General features: G+C 51.9%; 1 protein-coding gene across 1 annotated transcript in view; it reads right to left on the bottom strand.

The window, feature by feature from the left end:
• Positions 1–2,176: 2,176 nt before the first annotated feature.
• The window catches only part of CLPTM1 (CLPTM1 regulator of GABA type A receptor forward trafficking), a 35,475-nt gene continuing 18,815 nt past the window's right edge, over positions 2,177–18,836 (bottom strand). The window contains exons 6-13 of the mRNA XM_048501721.1: positions 16,952–17,037; positions 12,443–12,563; positions 10,395–10,639; positions 9,407–9,500; positions 8,951–9,141; positions 5,496–5,631; positions 5,161–5,328; positions 2,177–3,027 (exon numbers count right to left, since the gene is read on the bottom strand). Of these exons, the coding sequence (XP_048357678.1) occupies positions 2,732–3,027; positions 5,161–5,328; positions 5,496–5,631; positions 8,951–9,141; positions 9,407–9,500; positions 10,395–10,639; positions 12,443–12,563; positions 16,952–17,037 (1,337 nt within the window). The 3' untranslated portion in view covers positions 2,177–2,731. The remainder of the gene's footprint in view (positions 3,028–5,160; positions 5,329–5,495; positions 5,632–8,950; positions 9,142–9,406; positions 9,501–10,394; positions 10,640–12,442; positions 12,564–16,951; positions 17,038–18,836) is intronic.

Genomic DNA, 18,836 nt, shown 5'->3' with positions numbered 1-18,836 from the left:
CCTTTCAGGAAACTCACACCAGCAGCCCTGCAGGAAATGCCCCTACCCAGAGCAAGACCCTACCACAGTGCCTCCCATTGAAACCTCTACTACAGAGCCATCTGGAGCATGGAAACAAAATAAGCCTTTGGGGGCCCATAAAAATCTGGAACCCTCAGAAGCAAAGAGTCTCTATGCCTGGATGCTATTACCAGGAGGGCCTCCTGAGCCACCTTGAAAGTCTGGTGCCTCTGTCTTCTCAAAAAAAAAATGTGCAGCCTGCCTACACACACATCTCCAGGAAATTCCCCCATTGGCTACAATGGAGCAAAGTCACTGCAAAACATGAAAGAATCTTGGGCAACTTTCTTGGGGTGCCTGTAAGAGGTGTATTTTTTTGAAAGCTAGTGACCATAAAAATTTCAGGGTATCATCTGGTTAACTATTCTTATGATGCCACCCAAGTTTGGTGAAGTTAGGTTCAGGGGGACCAAAGTTATGGTCCCTCAAATGGGTAGCCCCCATCTCCTGTTAACTCCCATTGAAAACAATGGGGATGGGGGCATTCCATTTGGGGGTCCCTAACTTTGCTTCCTTTGAACCAAACATCACCAAACTTGGGTGGTATCATCAGGGCAGTCTCTGGATGGCACCCTGAAAATTTGGTGTTGCTAGCCTTAAAAATGCGCCCCTGCAGGCCAAAACGTAAAAAACACTAAAAAATTTAAAAATCACTCAAACGACCCTGAAATGGTGGCGCCCACGTGACCAAATGGGGGGCGCCCGGGGACATAGGGTACCCCCTGTCCCTAGGCAGAAACGCCACTGCGAACGTTTCCTTGATAGCAACGATGGCTGGAAATTACTCCTGTCCCATTGGGGTCACACCTTAACATAAAGCGGGGGCGGGGGGGGGGGGAGGGAAAATGTCCCGTCTTGCCCCACATAAAGTTGGGGAAACCAAAGCCGGCAAGTGACGCAATGTTCCACCAAAGGACAGTCTGCCCTTGGAGCCCTGCACGATTTTGACGACTGCCAAAAACGATGTTGCGCAGTTGGAAGTCCAAAGGCTTTCATGGTCAGAATCAACTGGCTGTTTGTGGGTTTTCTGGGCTAGGTGGCTGCGGTCTGACGGGTGTTGCTCCTCTACCTTTTCACCTGAATCTAGGGCTGGCCTCTTCAGAGGAATGCCATAGAGAGATGGGTTCCTGCGCCATGGAGGGAAACATCTCTCCCTGTGACACGCCTCTGAAGATGCCAGCCACAGATGGGGGTGAAATGTTAGGAGCAAAAACTACCAGACCACGGCCATGTAGACCGGAAGACCCACAACGGCCAATACAGGGAAAGGCCCTTGAAATGAGCCACAGAATAAGTGGCACCTGACCTCCCAGGAGGAAGAAGAGTTAGATTTATATCCCCGCCCTCTCTCCTATAAACTCAAGGGTCTTAAAAACTCCCCCCCCCCACAACAAACACCCTGTGAGGTACGTGGGGCTGAGAGAGTTCTGAGAGAACTGAGACTAGCCCAAGGTCACCCAGTTGGCGTGTGTTGGAGTGCACGGGCTAATCTGAATTCCCCAGATAAGCCTCCACAGCTCAGGCGGCAGAGCGGGGAATCAAACCCGGTTCCTCCAGATTAGAGTACACCTGCTCTTAACCACTACGCCACTGCTGGAAAAGGTAAAGACGCGATTCAAACCTAGACAATGAAGAGTCATGTGGAGCGAGAACACCGAAACCTTTCTTATACAGAAACCAATGCAGGTATTTTGGCAGAAGGATTGAACTGGGCAATGTAGACTAGTCCAGGGTCTGCAACGTGCGGCTCTCCAGATGTTCATGGACTACAATTCCCATCAGCCGCTGCCAGCATGGCCAATTGGGATTTGTAGTCCATTTGTAGTCCATGGCCAATTGGCCATGCTGGCAGGGGCTGGTGGGATTTGTAGTCCATTTGTAGTCCATGGCCAATTGGCCATGCTGGCAGGGGCTGGTGGGATTTGTAGTCCATGAACATCTGGAGAGCCGCATGTTGCAGACCCCTGGACTAGAGTGAAGGCGTCTGGGCAACCAAGGGGTCTAGGAGCTTGCTTTTTCCACGTGCCCCCAAAATCGCACGGCGCATCCAGGCCTGACGCTTGGCGAGAGGAAACAGGGGAAAGGAGCGGCGGCAGGAGCAGGCTTCCGATTCATGTTTTAACTTAAACACCCATATCCATTTATTAAATCCAAAGTCCGTTATCAGGATGTAATGATGAGAAATGATACTATCGTGGTGGTTGGGGGGGGGGGTTGTTTGTTTTTGTTCGGATAATCAGCTCTCTTTTATGAAACGGAGACACGACTCGGAGGAGGAACTCCTTAATAGCGTTGTCCTAAATACCAGCACAATGGAATGGAGATCACAATTATTACTGGTGGAGGTTTTGCTTTAAACACAGAGATTTACGGAGGGGTGGGTGGGGGTGAGGTTTCTCTCCCAGGGAATACAGCTTGTCACATTGAACGTCATTAACATCACGGGGGCTCTCTTTCTCTCCCCGCCCCCAATCTTGACCATCCTCCCTCCCCTTCCCCTCCCCACAAGTTTACTGGAATATAAAATAAAAAGCTCTGGACCCAGGTGGACCGAAGCACTTTTGCTGCCCCCGTCCCCTCCTCTCCCCCCACCGCCCCTTTGCCATCTGTCCATTATCCAACAGTGAGAGAGTCAAGTTAGGGATGTTAAAAAAGTTGAAGTTAGAGCAGGTTAATCTTTCTTCTTCTCTTCTGCTGTTTTCGAGGGTGGCGCTTGGGGAACACCGTCTGGCAAGCCTGTTGAGCCAGCCGAGGGCTCCTGATCGGCCGCTCCCTCTGTCACTGCTGGGGGTGCTCCGTTGGCGGCCCCTTCCGTGATGGCCGGCAGCACGGGGGCACCGTCTTGCTGATCCGTGCTTTGTGATGTCCGAGATGCTTGTGTCTCCCCGCTGATCCCGAACTCGTTGACACGGCTTAGATCCACCCGGTAGATCCACCGCTGGTAGAGGTAAATGAAGAAAACGACATCTGAGGGGAAAAGAGGGAAGGAGAGAATACCAACATTCAGAAGGGAAGAGCGTCAGAAGAGCCCTGCTGGATCAGACGAGCAGTCCATCTAGTACAGCATCCTGGCCAACCAGGATGGCCAACCAGTTCCTCTGGAGGTCAAACAACAGGGCATAGAGACTTAGGTCTTGCTAAGAAGATCCTTGTTGGATCAGACCAGCTGTCCAGCTAGTCTAGCATCATGTCTCACACAGTGGCCAACTAGTTTCTCTGGGCATAGAGGCCGAGGTCTTCATAAGAACATCAGAAGAGACCTGCTGGATCAGACTAGTGGTCCATCTAGTCCAGCATCCTGTCTCACGTGGTGGCCAACCAGTTCCTATGGAGGGCCAACAACAGGACATAGGGGCCGAGGGCTTCATAAGAACATCAGAAGAGCCCTGCTGGATCAGACCAGTGGTCCATCTGGTCCAGCAACCTCTATAACACAATGGCCAACCTCTTCCTCTGGAAGTTCAACCACAGGGTGTAGAGGTCAAGGGCTTCACCAGAACATCAGAAGAGCCCTGGTGGATCAGAAGAGCCCTGCTGCCTCACACAGTGGCCAACCAGTTACTCCAAAAGGCCAATGGTGGGGCATAATGGCCAAGGTCTTCCCCTGATATGAAAATCAGAAGAGCCCTGCTGGATCAGACCAGTGGTCCATCTGGTCCAGCAACCTCTATAACACAATGGCCAACCTCTTCCTCTGGATGTTCAACCACAGGGTGTAGAGGTCAAGGACTTCACCAGAACATCAGAAGAGCCCTGCAGGATCAGACCAGTGAGGGGTCATCTAGTCCAGCATCCGGTCTCACACAGTGGCCAACTAGTTCTTCTGGGCATAGAGGCCGAGGTCTTCATAGGAATTTAAGCAGAGCCCTGCTGGATCAGACCAGCGGTCCATCTAGTCAGCATCTGGTCTTACACAGTGGTCGACCAGTTCCTCAGGAGCTCCCCTCTGTTTAAAGTTTACTCCATTGAAAATTCCACCTCCCCAACTCTTACTTTGGCATCACAAGAAAAATGTTGGACTGGGAGCCCCCACCACATCCGAACATAAGAACCTTGCTGGATCAGACCAGTGGTCCATCTAATCCAGCATCTTGTCTCACACAGCAATCAACCGGCTCCTGTGGAAGTCCAATAACTGGGCATAGAGGGCAAGGTTTTCCCCTTCTGTGGCCTCCAGGCAGAGGAGAATGGGGAAAAAATGGCGCCAGGGACAAAACCTGTGGGCCGCGGAGCCCCCCCACGGGTTGCAGAGTCCCGCCCTCATGTAGCCCCGCCCACATTATCATGACATGAGAGGGCCCAAGGGAGACCCTAGTCAGATGAAGCATGCCTGGTATGACTTGGGCCTCCCTCGGCCCCGCCCATGTCGCCGTGACGACGTGGGCAGGCCCAAGGGCGGTCCAAGTCAGACAAGGAGAGGAGGAGGAGGAGAAGAGGAAGAAGAGGAAGAAGAAGAAGAAGAAGAGGAGGAAGAAGAGAAGAGGAAGAAGAAGAAGAGAGTTTGGATTTATATCCCCCACTTTCTCTCCTGCAGGACTCAAAGGGGCTTACAATCTCCTTGCCCTTCCCCCCTCACAACAAACACCCTGTGAGGTAGGTGGGGCTGAGAGAGCTCCGAGAAGCTGTGACTAGCCCAAGGTCACCCAGCTGGCGTGTGTGGGAGTGTACAGGCTAATCTGAATTCCCCAGATAAGCCTCCACAGCTCAGGCGGCAGAGCTGGGAATCAAACCCGGTTCCTCCAGATTAGATACACGAGCTCTTAACCTCCTACGCCACTGCTGCTCCCTAGCCACATGGGGGTGTGTGATTCTGCGCCCCTCACGTGACCAGATTATTTGCGCCCAGGGACATGGGTTACCCCGTGTCCCCAGGCAGATACGCTCCGGCCACCAGGCACTGGTATTCAGAAGTCTATTGTTTCTGAACATGCAGGTCCACTTTATTCACCATAGGCAGTAGCCACTGATGGGCCTCTCCTCTAATGATAACTTTTAAAAAAGCCACCTATGCCTGTGGCAAATTCCGCTTTTTGCGGTGCTGGGGCACGTGTGTGAGGACGGGAGGGCCCGTGGGGAGGTGCCGGGAGAAGGGGGGATTACCGTCTCGAAGGCAGCCTATTCTGTACATCATGGGCATCTTGATGACGAAGGCAAAGAGGTCGTCAATGAAGGTGTTGAGGGCTTTGTAGGTGAGCATCCTCCAGGGGAGGTGAGCGACCGACTTCAGCTTGTAGTTAATGAACAGCTGAGGCGTCATGGTGATGAAGCCTGGAAAGAAACCGGGAGCGTCAGTACGAGGCGGGCCGGACTCCCCCACGGCCGCGAAATCCCACCCTTTGCAAGAGGCTGCCTCCGCATGGGTGGTGCGGACGAGGCTCCGGTTCTTGGAGGACTCTGGCTCCAAAGACCCTGGGAGAGGGAAACCAGCCACTCACCGAAGGTCAAGAGGAATCCGTACAGCATGCTGAGAACCCAGGAGTACCAGCCTTTGTGTTCCATGTAGAGGAGGCTATACACAGCATAGCAACCCAGGAGCGGGAAGAGGATCCACGAGAGATACCGGAAAGCCATCTGCGGGAGCAAATGGGGGAAAGAGGCAGGTTCTTAGGGGCGGTTGCTGGGCATTTCGCTTCCAAAAGGCTTCCCGGAAGTCCCCATTTTCTGCCCTCCCCCATCCTCAGTGGGACAGGGGTGCCGATTTCCCTGAATCACGGGCACAGATGAAGTAAGAGAGGAGTTTGGATTTATACCCCGCTTTTCTTAACCATAAGGAGTCGTAAAGGGGCTCACAATCTCCCCCCCCCCACAACAAACACCCTGTGAAGTAGGCGGGGCTGAGAGAGATCAGAAGAACTGGGACTAGCCCAGGGGTCTGCAACCTACGGCTCTCCAGATGTTCACAGACTACAAATCCCATCAGCCCCTGCCAGCAGGGCCAATTGGTTAAAAAATGAATCGAAAGCCTGCTGTTGCCGCTGCTCCTTTCCCCTGTTTCCTCTCGCCAAACTTCAGGCCTGGATGTGCCGTGCGATTTTGGGGGCGCGTGGAAAAAGCAAGCTCCTAGACCTGTGGTGGCGAACCTTTTGGGGGGGGGGTGGGGGGGGGGGGGGGTGGGGGGGGGGGGGGGTGGGGGGGGGGGGGGGTGGGGGGGGGGGGGGGGGGGCGGGGGGGGGGGTGGGGGGGGAACAGATGCAGTAGGTTAAGACACTCTCTACAGCACAGCGGTAAAAGCCCTCTCCTGGGAATTGTTGCCGGAGTGGGTGTTTTCAGTGTGTCGCCATTGTGTCTGATACAATATTCCACAGTGTGGCAGTATCTGACATTTCGCTAGAGAAGCTGGGAAGCATTGGAATCTTTGGAGGAAGGGAAAGCTAGGCTGGCGGAGCTAATGTATTCAACTCATACAATGGGTGTGGGTATTACAGCCCCATCCCAGGGGCCGGGGGCCTGGTTTGCCGCAGGCCGTGGCTCCCAAGGAGGCTTGCCAGTGGCGTGGGAAGGCTTGCAATGTGAAAAAGCGGCCCTGCTGCCGGGAAGGCCCCACTGGACTTAATGGACTTACGCCAGCTTTCTGGTGGCGTCAGTCCCAATCCTAGGCCGCTGACGTAACAGCGGCAGCATCTGGGAGGGAGCCGACTAATGGCCAAGCTCCTAGACCAGTGGTGGCGAACCTTTGGCACTCCAGATGTTATGGACTACATGGTGGGGGGGGGGGGGGGTGGGGGGGGGGGGGGGTGGGGGGGGGGGGGGGTGGGGGGGGGGGGGGGTGGGGGGGGGGGGGGGTGGGGGGGGGGGGGGGTGGGGGGGGGGGGGGGTGGGGGGGGGGGGGGGTGGGGGGGGGGGGGGGTGGGGGGGGGGGGGGGTGGGGGGGGGGGGGGGTGGGGGGGGGGGGGGGTGGGGGGGGGGGGGGGTGGGGGGGGGGGGGGGTGGGGGGGGGGGGGGGTGGGGGGGGGGGGGGGTGGGGGGGGGGGGGGGTGGGGGGGGGGGGGGGTGGGGGGGGGGGGGGGTGGGGGGGGGGGGGGGTGGGGGGGGGGGGGGGTGGGGGGGGGGGGGGGTGGGGGGGGGGGGGGGTGGGGGGGGGGGGGGGTGGGGGGGGGGGGAACCACCTCTGCTTCTCACTTATCTTAAAAGCCCCTGGCTGGAGTTATCATGTCAGAAGCTAAGCAGGGTTAGAAGAGAAACCATCAAGGAATACTTTGCACAGGAAGGCAATGGCAAACCACCTCTGCTTCTCACTTATCTTAAAAGCCCCTGGCTGGAGTTACCATAAGGTGGAAGCTAAGCAGGGTTAGAAGAGAAACCATCAAGGAAGACTTTGCACAGGAAGGTAATGGCAAACCACCACTGCTTCTCACTTATCTTAAAAGCCCCTGGCTGGAGTTACCATAAGTCGGAAGCTAAGCAGGGTTAGAAGAGAAACCATCAAGGAAGACTTTGCACAGGAAGGCCATGGCAAACCACCTCTGCTTCTCACTTATCTTAAAAGCCCCTGGCTGGAGTCACCATAAGTCGGAAGCTAAGCAGGGTTAGAAGAGAAACCATCAAGGAAGACTTTGCACAGGAAGGCAATGGCAAACCACCTCTGCTTCTCACATGCCTTGAAAGCCCCTGGCTGGAGTTACCATAAGTTGGAAGCTAAGCAGGGTTAGAAGAGAAACCATCAAGGAAGACTTTGCACTGGAAGGCAACGGTAAACCACCTCTGCTTCTCACTTCTTAAAAGCCCCTGGCTGGAGTTATCATGTCAGAAGCTAAGCAGGGTTAGAAGAGAAACCATCAAGGAATACTTTGCACAGGAAGGCAATGGCAAACCACCTCTGCTTCTCACTTATCTTAAAAGCCCCTGGCTGGAGTTACCATGTCGGAAGCTAAGCAGGGTTAGAAGAGAAACCATCAAAGAATACTTTGCACAAGAAGGCAATGGCAAACCACCACTGCTTCTCGCTTCTTAAAAGCCACTGACTGGAGTTATCATGTCGGAAGCTAAGCAGGGTTAGAAGAGAAACCATCAAGGAAGACTTTGCACAGGAAGGCAATGGCAAACCACCTCTGCTTCTCACTTATCTTAAAAGCCCCTGGCTGGAGTTATCATGTCAGAAGCTAAGCAGGGTTAGAAGAGAAACCATCAAGGAATACTTTGCACAGGAAGGCAATGGCAAACCACCTCTGCTTCTCACTTATCTTAAAAGCCCCTGGCTGGAGTTACCATAAGGTGGAAGCTAAGCAGGGTTAGAAGAGAAACCATCAAGGAAGACTTTGCACAGGAAGGTAATGGCAAACCACCACTGCTTCTCACTTATCTTAAAAGCCCCTGGCTGGAGTTACCATAAGTTGGAAGCTAAGCAGGGTTAGAAGAGAAACCATCAAGGAAGACTTTGCACAGGAAGGCAATGGCAAGCACACTCTCACTTGTCTTAAGCCTGGCTGGAGGTTACCATATTAGGAAGCTAAGCAGGGTTAGAAGAGAAACCATCAAAGAATACTTTGCACAAAAAGGCAATGGCAAACCACCACTGCTTCTCACTTCTTAAAAGCCCCTGGCTGGAGTTATCATGTCGGAAGCTAAGCAGGGTTAGTAGAGAAACCATCAAGGAAAACTTTGCACAGCAAGGCAATGGCAAACCACCTCTGCTTCTCACTTATGTTAAAAGCCCCTGGCTGGAGTTACCATAAGTCGAAAGCTAAGCAGGGTTGGTACTTGGAGGGGAGGCCACCAAGGAAGACTCTGCAGAGGCCGGCAATTGCAAACCACCTCTGCTTTTCATATGCCTCGAAAGCCCCTTACTGGGGTTACCATAAGTCTGCCATGACGACAACACTTCTGTACGTATGCAGGGCAGAACTGTGGAGACAAGAGGCACATTAACATGCTATATTCCTGGGCCTCTTACCCTGACGTCCATGACCTTAGTGATCTTCCAGAGGTCAATGAGGAGCCCAATGAAGACGCTGACTTGCACCACAAAGTTGGTTTCATTGTCCAGGATATACAGCAGGACCACGAGCGACTGGAACACGCCGAAGAACACGGAGCGGACAGAAAGCCCCTCCAGAGACTGCCTGCTGTTCCAGAACTGGATATCTGAGGAAGGAGGAGAAACGAGGTTAGGAAAAAGGCAATCCTGACCCTTCCAAACGTCTCTGCCCAGCACCTTTCTGCTAGGACCACAGCTGGTTGCTAGCTGGATTCATACTAGGTCAGCAGGTGTCACAAAGACGACGGGATGGAAACCCCGCTTACGGCTCCCCCCCCCCCTTCCCACTCCCAGCTCCAACCTTAAACTGTTGCAGATTTTTTAAAATAGGAAGGGGCGGTGGAGAGAAATCTCCAACGCTCTGGAACGTACCATTTTTGAAAGCGAGGAATTCAAATATGCTGTGCACAATAGAAACTACAATGGTCAAAGCTAGCAGGTATGGATTCGTTTCCAAAAGAGCAACCTTTAAAAAGAAAGGGGTGGGGGGGAGAGACAGAGTCAAAGGAGTCAGGTACTTGCCAAATATATGTCCCCCCCACCTCAATCATGGAGCCTGCCATTCTTCCACATTTTCCCAAACCTCAGATCCGTTCCCTGCCCCAAGTTTCTAGAACTCATTCATTCCTAGCCCGAATCGGGGCCAAATCAGATGGGTGAATGGGATGCTGTCATTCCAGCATCTGCTCTGTTTACATACAGAGGGAACTGTGTGTAGGTAAGAGGAGGTGAAGGCGGAGTTATGACAAGCAGGTGGATTCTACTCTGGAGAACCGGGTTTGATTCCCCACTCCTCTGCCTGAGTGGTGGAGGCTTATCTGGTGAACCAGATGTGTTTCCGCACTCCCACATTCCTGCTGGGTGACCTTGGGCTAGTCACAGTTCTCTCAGAACTCTCTCAGTTCCACCTACCTCACAAGGTGTCTGTTGTGAGGAGAGGAAAGGAAAGGAGCTTGTAAGCCACCTTGAGTCTCCTTACAGGAGAGAAAGGTGGGGTATAAATCCAAATTCTTCTTCTTTTAAATTCACAGGGGTCAACAGTCCCTCTGAACATTCCTGGTTGCTGTGCAGAACTTCCAAAATGTTGCACAGAATTCAGTTGCCTGTGAGAGCTCCCCCTGCTGGGTGGCCCCTTATCTGCATGGCACCAATATACTCGCCATGCCGCTGTGCGGCTTACAGGGAACATTGATCAGTGTATAACCCAGGGGTCTGCAACCTGTGGCTCCATGAACATCTGGAGAGCTGCAGGTTGCAGACCCATGGTATAACCCAACACGGAAACAACCAATGCTTGCTTGGATGCAGTTCTGGGTGCTTGAGGACCCTTGACAGGGGTTACCTGACGCTCCTCACTCACCTTCACGGAGTCCTGCTCCTCGTCCGACTGCTCGTACAGGTCCTCGCCCAGGAAATTCCAGGGGGACTTGGTGCTCTGGGCAGCGTAAAGCTGCCAGCGCCACAGCGACAGCGGGCAGTAGGAGAGGCGGAGGGGCAAGCGCTCCAGTGTCTCGTTGATGGGGAAGTAGTCTTTCTGCAGGTTCCAGTAGTCGTTGAAATACAGGATAGGGTAGTAGTCGCCACTCACTGCATCAAACTTGACATCTGTGGCAAAGAAAATCCCCAACAGATGATGTGAAATAAGCAAGAGATCCGTGTAGGTTTCTGATTGAACATGGCTGTTTCATTCTGGCATTTGTCGTTATCTTTGGAGTGAAGGGTTGAAGCTCAAAGCAGGGGTCTCCAACAAACGGCCCTCCAGACGTCCATGGATTACAACTCCCATCAGCCCCTGCCAGCAAGACCAACTGGCAGAGCTGATGGGAATCACAGACCATGAACATCTGGAGGGCCACAGGTCGGAGACCGCTGCTCAAGAGCTTCACCTACAAATCAAAATTCTGAAAAACACCACCCGGGGACAGTAAACTCTAGTACATGGTGTTAAAAAGGTTTTGCGGGAGTTGCCAGTCGAGGCTGAAGTGGGTTTCAGATAGCTGCACACACGCGCAGGTGAGCATCCACCTGCAAAACTGAACAGGAACGAGTTTCAATGCTACTGGAACATTGATTCTGTATTAATTCCAAAACGTACAAAGGTTTGTTGGAACGGCAATGATTTGAAACCGTCACGGACTGCAGTCTGCTCTGAAAACTCCGACCGCTGCAAAACGTCCTTCTAACTTGAGGCAACTACAATAATACATCAATATTCCTCTTCTCCCTCCTCCTCCTCCTCCTCTTGCTCCCCTTTTCCTTTTACCCTTCCCTCCCTCTTCTGGTTTGTCTTAAAACAAGCTCTTTTTCTCTTCCTTACTTGCTGACCCGTTGCTGGGAGTCCCCTAAATCAGTGGTGGCGAACCTTTGGCACTCCAGATGTTATAGATTACAAGGGATGGGGATGATGGGAATTGTAGTCCATAACATCTGGAGTGCCAAAGGTTCGCCACCACGGCCCTAAATCAAAACATTTGGAGGAAGTGGGAGAGACCTGGGCATTGCAGTCCTACGCAGTGGTGGGATCCAAAAATTTTAGTAACAGGTTCCCATGGTGGTGGGATTCAAACAGTGGCGTAGCGCCAATGGGGCTGGTGACACGCGATGAAGTCGGGGGCGGGCATTCTGGGGGCGGGGCATTCCTGGGCGGGTCTGTGGCAAGGATGCAGCCGCTGCGCTGGTCCTTGGGCGGGAAACGAACGCACGCAGGTGCAGGCTGCCACGCACGCCGGTGCACCTCCTGCTAGACTGCTTCAAGTTCTGCGTGCTACTGCTGAGAGGAGGGGCGTAACTAAGGCAAAAATCACGTGGCAAAACCACCAATTAGTAACCCCTTCTCGGCACACACAAATAATTAGTAACCTACTCTCGGGAACCTGTGAGAACCTGCTGTATCCCCCCTCTGGTCCTACGGCTGTGATAGTTTTAAGTAATTACTTGTAGATTCAGATAGGGAGTTGTTTAAGAGAAGGAGTTGTAAGTATTTATTGTAATGTGTGCCGTTTTAACTGGAAGTTTTAACCTGAGACTGTCAATCGCCGGGAGCCTTTTAGAGAACAGCAACGAAGAAATCTAATGAATAAATTAAAATGACAGAACTTGATCAGCAAGGGAAGAATTCAGGTAGTGACACTGCACAGAACTGGGGTGGATGTAGATTTGACTACTTAATAAAACAGGACAGAGCTGCGTATCAAAGACCTTTTGCAGATCAACTGCTTAGATTTCCCCGTGCATCACTTTATCGTTTTTGTCCATGTCTGTTGCTAAAATAAAAAGATTTTACCAAGCAACCAAAAAGGGGTCAGTGAAAACTTTCTTCTTGTGTCACGGCAAGGGAAAAGTCAACATTCTCAGTCTGTCCCTTCTCCACCCGACACCGTTCCCCAGGCAGCATTCAGCTGTCCTTACACTGATCCAAAGGAGGGGGGACGCTGCCCTTCACCCACGGCGTGTGGTCATCCACAATATTGATGGTGAGGTTCGGGTGCCAGTGGGATATCACTTCCACGGGACCGTAATCTTCAGCTCTCTGCAAGAAAAACATAAAGGGGGGTGGGACACTTTCCCAGACCCTACTGCAGTGGTCGCTGGGACAGTGAGGCCTCTTCAGGTAAGCCAAGGATCCCCAATGGAGCAGCAGTGGCATAGGAGAAGAGTTCATGCATGCCACCCCCCTCCCCCTCCCTCCGCTAGGGTGGGTGGGCCATGTCCAGATGCCGGGCCCCCTCGCCCTCTCTCTCCTCCCTTGCATGCCACCCCTCCCTTTCCCCCTCCCTCAACTAGGGTGGGTGGGCCATGTCCAGATGCCGGGCCCCCTCCCCTTCCCTCCCATCCCTTGTATGCCATCCCACACTTCCTCCTCTCCCTCCCTTTTCTTCCCTTGCATGCCACCCCTCCTTCCCCTCCCTCCGCTAGGGTGGGTGGGCCATGTCCAGATGCTGGGCCTCCTCCCTCCCCTCCCTTGCATGCCACCCCTCCCCTCCCTCCACTAGGGTGGGTGGGCCATGTCCGGATGCCGGGACCCATCCCTCCCCTCCCTTGCATGCCACCTCTCACTCTCCCCTCCCTTTGGGGATGAGGTGGTCTACGAAATCCAATATAATAATATTGGCCTCTTGTATCTTCTTAATTATTGTTTCTGCTATTTTAAAAATGGCTTTTAAAGTCTGATGTTTTACACTGCTATAACTCTATAATTGAAATCCACTAAGCTGTTCTAAAGGTGTGAATATTCATGTTTTACTGTTACGTATTTAAGGTTTCTTTCACTTTTGTGAGATATTTTGAGAACCTTCTTCTCCCCAGAACAGACACTTTGTAAGGTAGGTGGGGCTGAGAGAATTCAGAGAGAACTGTGACTAGCCCAAGGTCATTCAGCTGCCTCATGGGTTAGAGTGAGTCTCCTGCAGGAGAGAAAGGGGGGATATAAATCCAAACTCTTCTTCTTCAATGTTTTTCAGCCTGTGGGCACTTTTGGGATCCTGACAAAGGATGGCGGGCGCAGCCACAAAATGGCTGCCGCAGGAGGTGGAGTCACACACAGGAAGCTCGAGTGCAGGGGAGGCGCCATTTTAAAAAATACGCCAGGAAAGAGAAGTGGTTCAATAAAACCAGCACTGCGGTGGCAGCTGCAGCTGGAACAACTTTATGTTAAACCAGGGGTGGCCAACCTGTGGTGCTCCAGTTGTTCATGGACCAAAATTCCAATTGTCCATGATGGCAGGGGCTGATGGGAATTGTAGTCCATGAACCTCTGGAGCACCATAGGTTGGCCGCCCCTATTTTTAAAGGTAACAGCTAACTGGATTGCCGGTGGCCAAACAGAAGATCCACCCACTTTCTAAAGAAACTTGGAAGCCCCAGGAAAGATGCCACTCAGGTAAGCCAAAAGGAGAGCTCTGAGGAACGGCTGGCTGTTGCAGGTCTCAACGGGTAAGCAAAACTACTGTTCCAAAACGACTTGACTCATTCCAAGTCAATGACTTCACCCCCCAAATCTGGGATCGCAAAGCAAAGCAAAGCAAAGCCTTTATTGGCATACATAGAACAACAGTAACAAAACACAGCAAACATAAAAATTTTAAAAGGCAAAAAGGATAACCTCAGATATATACATATTATTACTGGCTCTGGATTATTTCCGTAACAAAGCTTGCAACCTCTTCACAAAAAACAGAATCAGAATTGTTCAACAAGAGAAATAATCTAATCGAATCTGTTAACTCAGATTGGAAGAGAGGGTGTAGATTGACATATTTAGATCTAATTTTAGCAAATTTAGTGCAATGTAATAGCTGGTGAGCCAATGTTTCAACTACCTTAGAATTACAGCTACCCAACCTTTTAGATTTTTCCAGGTTATTAAACCTGCCATGTAGTAAGGCAGATTGCAAAATTTGGGATTGCCAAAACACCCACTCCAAACTCTTTTTAACGGTGCAAAAGGTTAAGAATTCTAAGAGAACCTTCCAATAAGACGCCAGCAGGCACGGAACAGTAACTCACACAGAGACACCACTAGCAACCTCCATCAAGTGCACATAGTTTTCCGAACTCCCTCCAGACTGAACAATCCGATTAGGCCAGATGCAGAGGCGTGGCAGACTCATCCACCCGAAGCAGAGGCAGACAGAAAAAGGGCCGGGCTGAGGCAATCAATCAGGCAGAGAAGCAGCAGAAGACTCCTCAGTGGGGAGACCTCTTGGCTCACAGGGGTCTGAATTAATCCCATTGGTGGGGTGCTGTGTGGTTTCCGGGCTGTATGGCCGTGTTCTAGCAGCACGTGCTAGAACACAGCCATACACCCCGGAAATCACACAGCACCCCAGTGGATTCCGGCCGTGAAAGCCTTCGACAATACATATCCCATTTGTGCTCCGGTTCCAAAATGAGGAACTGGTGCAGTATTCACACCCCACCAGCCGCAACAATAGCCATTTGGCTGTATTGTTGATGTTTTTTAATCAACTGCAGAGGTTTTATCAGGACCGCCATCTTCCCCGATCCCTCGCAAAGAGGGCAGGTTGTAATAAATTGCACGGGACTTCCACAACAGTGAGCTGCGGCATCGGGATGTTTTTGACGCCAGACCCAGCGGGAGTCCAGCTGCACGCAGGCATCGTTCAGATTTTTAAACTCGTTCTGAATTGAAACTGCAGTCCAAGGGCCCCTTTTTGCGCTTGGCGCTGCGGTCTGGAACACATGCGGAGATGCCAAAAAGACACACTCTAATTATAGCGCAACCAGAAATTGCAGGCTTGCGGCGGATCCTTGGCAAAGCACAGTAATGCACTCGGAAGGGGACGTGGGCGTGTGCTGGAAGGGACCCCGGAGCTTATTCGTACCAACTGTACAGGTGCCCCTTCTGTTATGAGGGGTGGTCGTGGTGTTAATAGAGCTGCTACAATTTTAAGTGCCAAACAAGAGCAAGGAGGTGCTGTGTGGTTTCCGGGCTGTATGTCCGTGTTCTAGCAGCATTCTCCCCTGACGTTTCACCGGCATCTGTGGCTGGCATCTTCTGAAGATCCTCTGAAGATGCCAGCCACAGATGCAGGTGAAACGTCAGGAGAGAATGCTGCTAGAACACGGCCAGACAGCCAGGAAACCACACAGCACCCCAGTGATTCCGGCCGTGAAAGCCTTCGACAACATAAGAGCAAGGAGCATGATTCTTACGTGATTCAAAGCTCCAGCAGGGTGCCAGGAAACCGAATGGAGCCAGGAGGGAATTCTTCCCTGTCGGCCCTCCCTGAAGACAGGCCCAGCTGGATCAAGCTGAGGCCGCAGGGGTGGTCAACCTATGATGCTCCAGGTGTTCACGGACTACAATTCCCATCAGCCCCTGCCAATTGGCCTTGCTGGCAGGGGCTGATGGGAATTGTAGTCCATGAACATCTGCAGCACCGTAGGTTAGCCACCCCTCGTCTACTGATTCCAGCAACCTGCTTTCAACGACGGCCAGGCCGTTGCTCTGGGAAGCAGGCCTCACTTAATCGCTTCAAAAGCTTCTCCCCCGCAAACCACAAACAGCCGTTCTCAGACCACGATTTAAATATAACACTGGCTTTTGCTGGAACGGTTTAATGGATTATTTTTTCTTCCCTTTCCCAAACCTGCCCTGTATTATCTTTCACCTCTATAAATAAAAAGGCCGGTGGGCAGCCCTGCAATCCCGCCCCGCCCCAAAAAGGACTGGTAATTCTTGGCATCTGATGGATAAGGGAGCCAGAACGGCCAAAAAGCATGATGGAAATCACTGTTCAACGAGAAAACGCGGCGACGGCCCACTGCAGCCAGTTAGTCAAAGGCTCAAATCCTGCAGAATCCTGGACTCCCAACCTATATGTAATTGGGGGGGAGAAGGGGGGGCTGAATTACAGGGACAAAGAACACAGGTGCAAAGACCCACAAGCCACATGGACTATTCTCAGTGGGAAGGGAAAGCACTTTAACCTACTGTTACAGAGCAGCAGTGGTGTAGTGGTTAAGAGCAGGTGCACTCCGATCTGGAGAACCGGGTTTGATTCCCCGCTCTGCCGCTTGAGCTGTGGAGGCTTATCTGGGGAACTAGATTAGCTTGTGCACTCCAACACATGCCAGCTGGGTGACCTTGGGCTAGTCACAGCTCTTTGGAGCTCTCTCAGCCCCACCCACCTCATAGGGTGTTTGTTGTGGGGTGGGGGAAGGGAAAGGAGATTGTCAGCCCCTTTGAGTCTCCTTATGGGAGAGAAAGGTGGGTTATAAATCCATCTTCCTCCTCCTCTGAAAAGGAACATCCTGCACGTGAGCTCCCAAAGGCACCTGGTGGGCCACTGCGAGTAGCAGAGTGCTGGACTAGATGAACTCTGGTCTGATCCAGCTGGCGTGTTCTTATGTTCTTAGCAAAAGCCAGATTTCGCTATGAGAAGCCGGCGTTACCTTGATCATTTCAGGATCCGCTTCTGTCTCCCCTGTTAGCAGGTTCTTGGTTTTCTGGAACCGTCTGCGCTTGTACTTATTTATCACTGCAAGGAAGAAAGGCGGTGGTGAGAGAGAGGACAGAAATAAGCATGGTGTTAAACCCTCTCAACGGGCCATGCCAACAGCAGCATAATATAATGAGCCATAACTTCACAGGTGCCCTAATGGATCAGACATCTTGCTCAGCATCTTTTCACAGAGTGGGTAAACAACCAGAACAGAGGGGTGAAGGCCTTCCCCTGATGTTCCCTTGTACCGCTGGCCTTCAGTTTTACTGCTGCTGAGCATGGAGGTTCCCTTGAGTCATCCTGCTCTTTCCGACAGGGTTAAGACTCAGATACTCCTCAACGATCGTTGTTCTAAAGGGACCGAGGATGTGGCAAAGTTTCTTGCGTTGGCCCTGAACAAAACTTAGTTAACCTGATTAGGTTTTATTCTGTTTTCCTCCCCTTTAAATATAGTGGCGTAGTGGCTAAGAGCAGTGGCTAAGAGCAGGTGTGCTCTGATCTGGAGGAACCGGGTTTGATTCCCAGCTCTGCCGCTTGAGCTGTGGAGGCTTATCTGGGGAATCCCACACACGCCAGCTGGGTGACCTTGGGCTAGTCACAGCTCTTCGGAGCTCTCTCAGCCCCACCCACCTCACAGGGTGTTTGTTGTGAGGGGGGAAGGGCAAGGAGATTGTAAGCCCCTTTTGAGTCTCCTACAGGAGAGAAAGGGGGGATATAAATCCAAACTCCTCCTCCTCCTCCTCCCCCCTCCCCCTCCTCCTCCTCTTCTTCTAATAAAGGTTATTGAATTGAGTCATCCTGCCCTGTGCACAAGTATTCTGAAACCACAAGTTTCTAGCCTTCAAGATGGCAAGATTATGCTGGAAGATGTAATGGCAAGATACTCCTCACCAAAACACAAGCAATGACAAGAAAAAAATTATATACTGAACACCAGCAACAAAGGAAGGAAAGCCAAAATGTGTGATGTCGTTTCCATTTGCAAAGTACTCGGTTGTATCCTCTTGGTTACTTATCCTGATACTGGCCAGCAGCACCCAAAATTTGAGGCATGCCCTGGTGGGGCACCCACGCAGCAGTGGCGTAGGAGGTTAAGAGCTCGTGTATCTAATCTGGAGGAACCAGGTTTGATTCCCAGCTCCGTTGCCTGAGCTGTGGAGGCTTATTGCCAGCTGGGTGACCTTGGGCTAGTCACAGCTTCTCGGAGCTCTCTCAGCCCCACCTACCTCACAGGGTGTTTGTTGTGAGGGGGGAAGGGCAAGGAGATTGTAAGACCCTTTGAGTCTCCTGCAGGTGAGAAAGGGGGGATATAAATCCAAACTCTTCTTCTTCTAAACTTTTTTTTCCCATCAAAGCAACTTATCTTCAACCTCACAACCCTCTCGGCTTTCCAGTCTCCCAGACTCTCTCAAAACCTCCCACGTCCTCAAGATAAGCTGGGTAAGTCAAAATGGAAAAATCTGTTCACGTTGCACGATGTATTTTAAGCATGGATTGTTTGTATTCTCAAAGGCTTTCATGGCCGGAATCACTAGAAGGTTGTGGGTTTGTTTAGGTTGCATGGCCGTGTTCCAGTAGCATTCTCTCCTGATGTTTTGCCTGCATCTGTGGCTGCCAGATGCCAGGAACACGGCCATACAACTCAAAAAACCCACAACATCCATGGAAAAAGTAGCAACATTTCTTTTGCAAGTGACGGAACTCTGTAAGTAATGTCTAATACTAGATACAGTCTGTGTTTTGATCATATTCTTGCTGTGTACATCACAAATGTCTGTTAACGTTCTAGAGCAGGGGTAGGGAACCTTTAACACTCAAAGAGCCATGTGGACCCG

The sequence above is a fragment of the Sphaerodactylus townsendi genome, linkage group LG06 (assembly GCF_021028975.2).
Source record: "Sphaerodactylus townsendi isolate TG3544 linkage group LG06, MPM_Stown_v2.3, whole genome shotgun sequence".
In the NCBI taxonomy this organism is placed as follows: Eukaryota; Metazoa; Chordata; class Lepidosauria; order Squamata; family Sphaerodactylidae; genus Sphaerodactylus; species Sphaerodactylus townsendi.
Note: the sequence above shows the minus strand (reverse complement) of the source record. Positions and strands in the feature narration are given on the sequence as shown.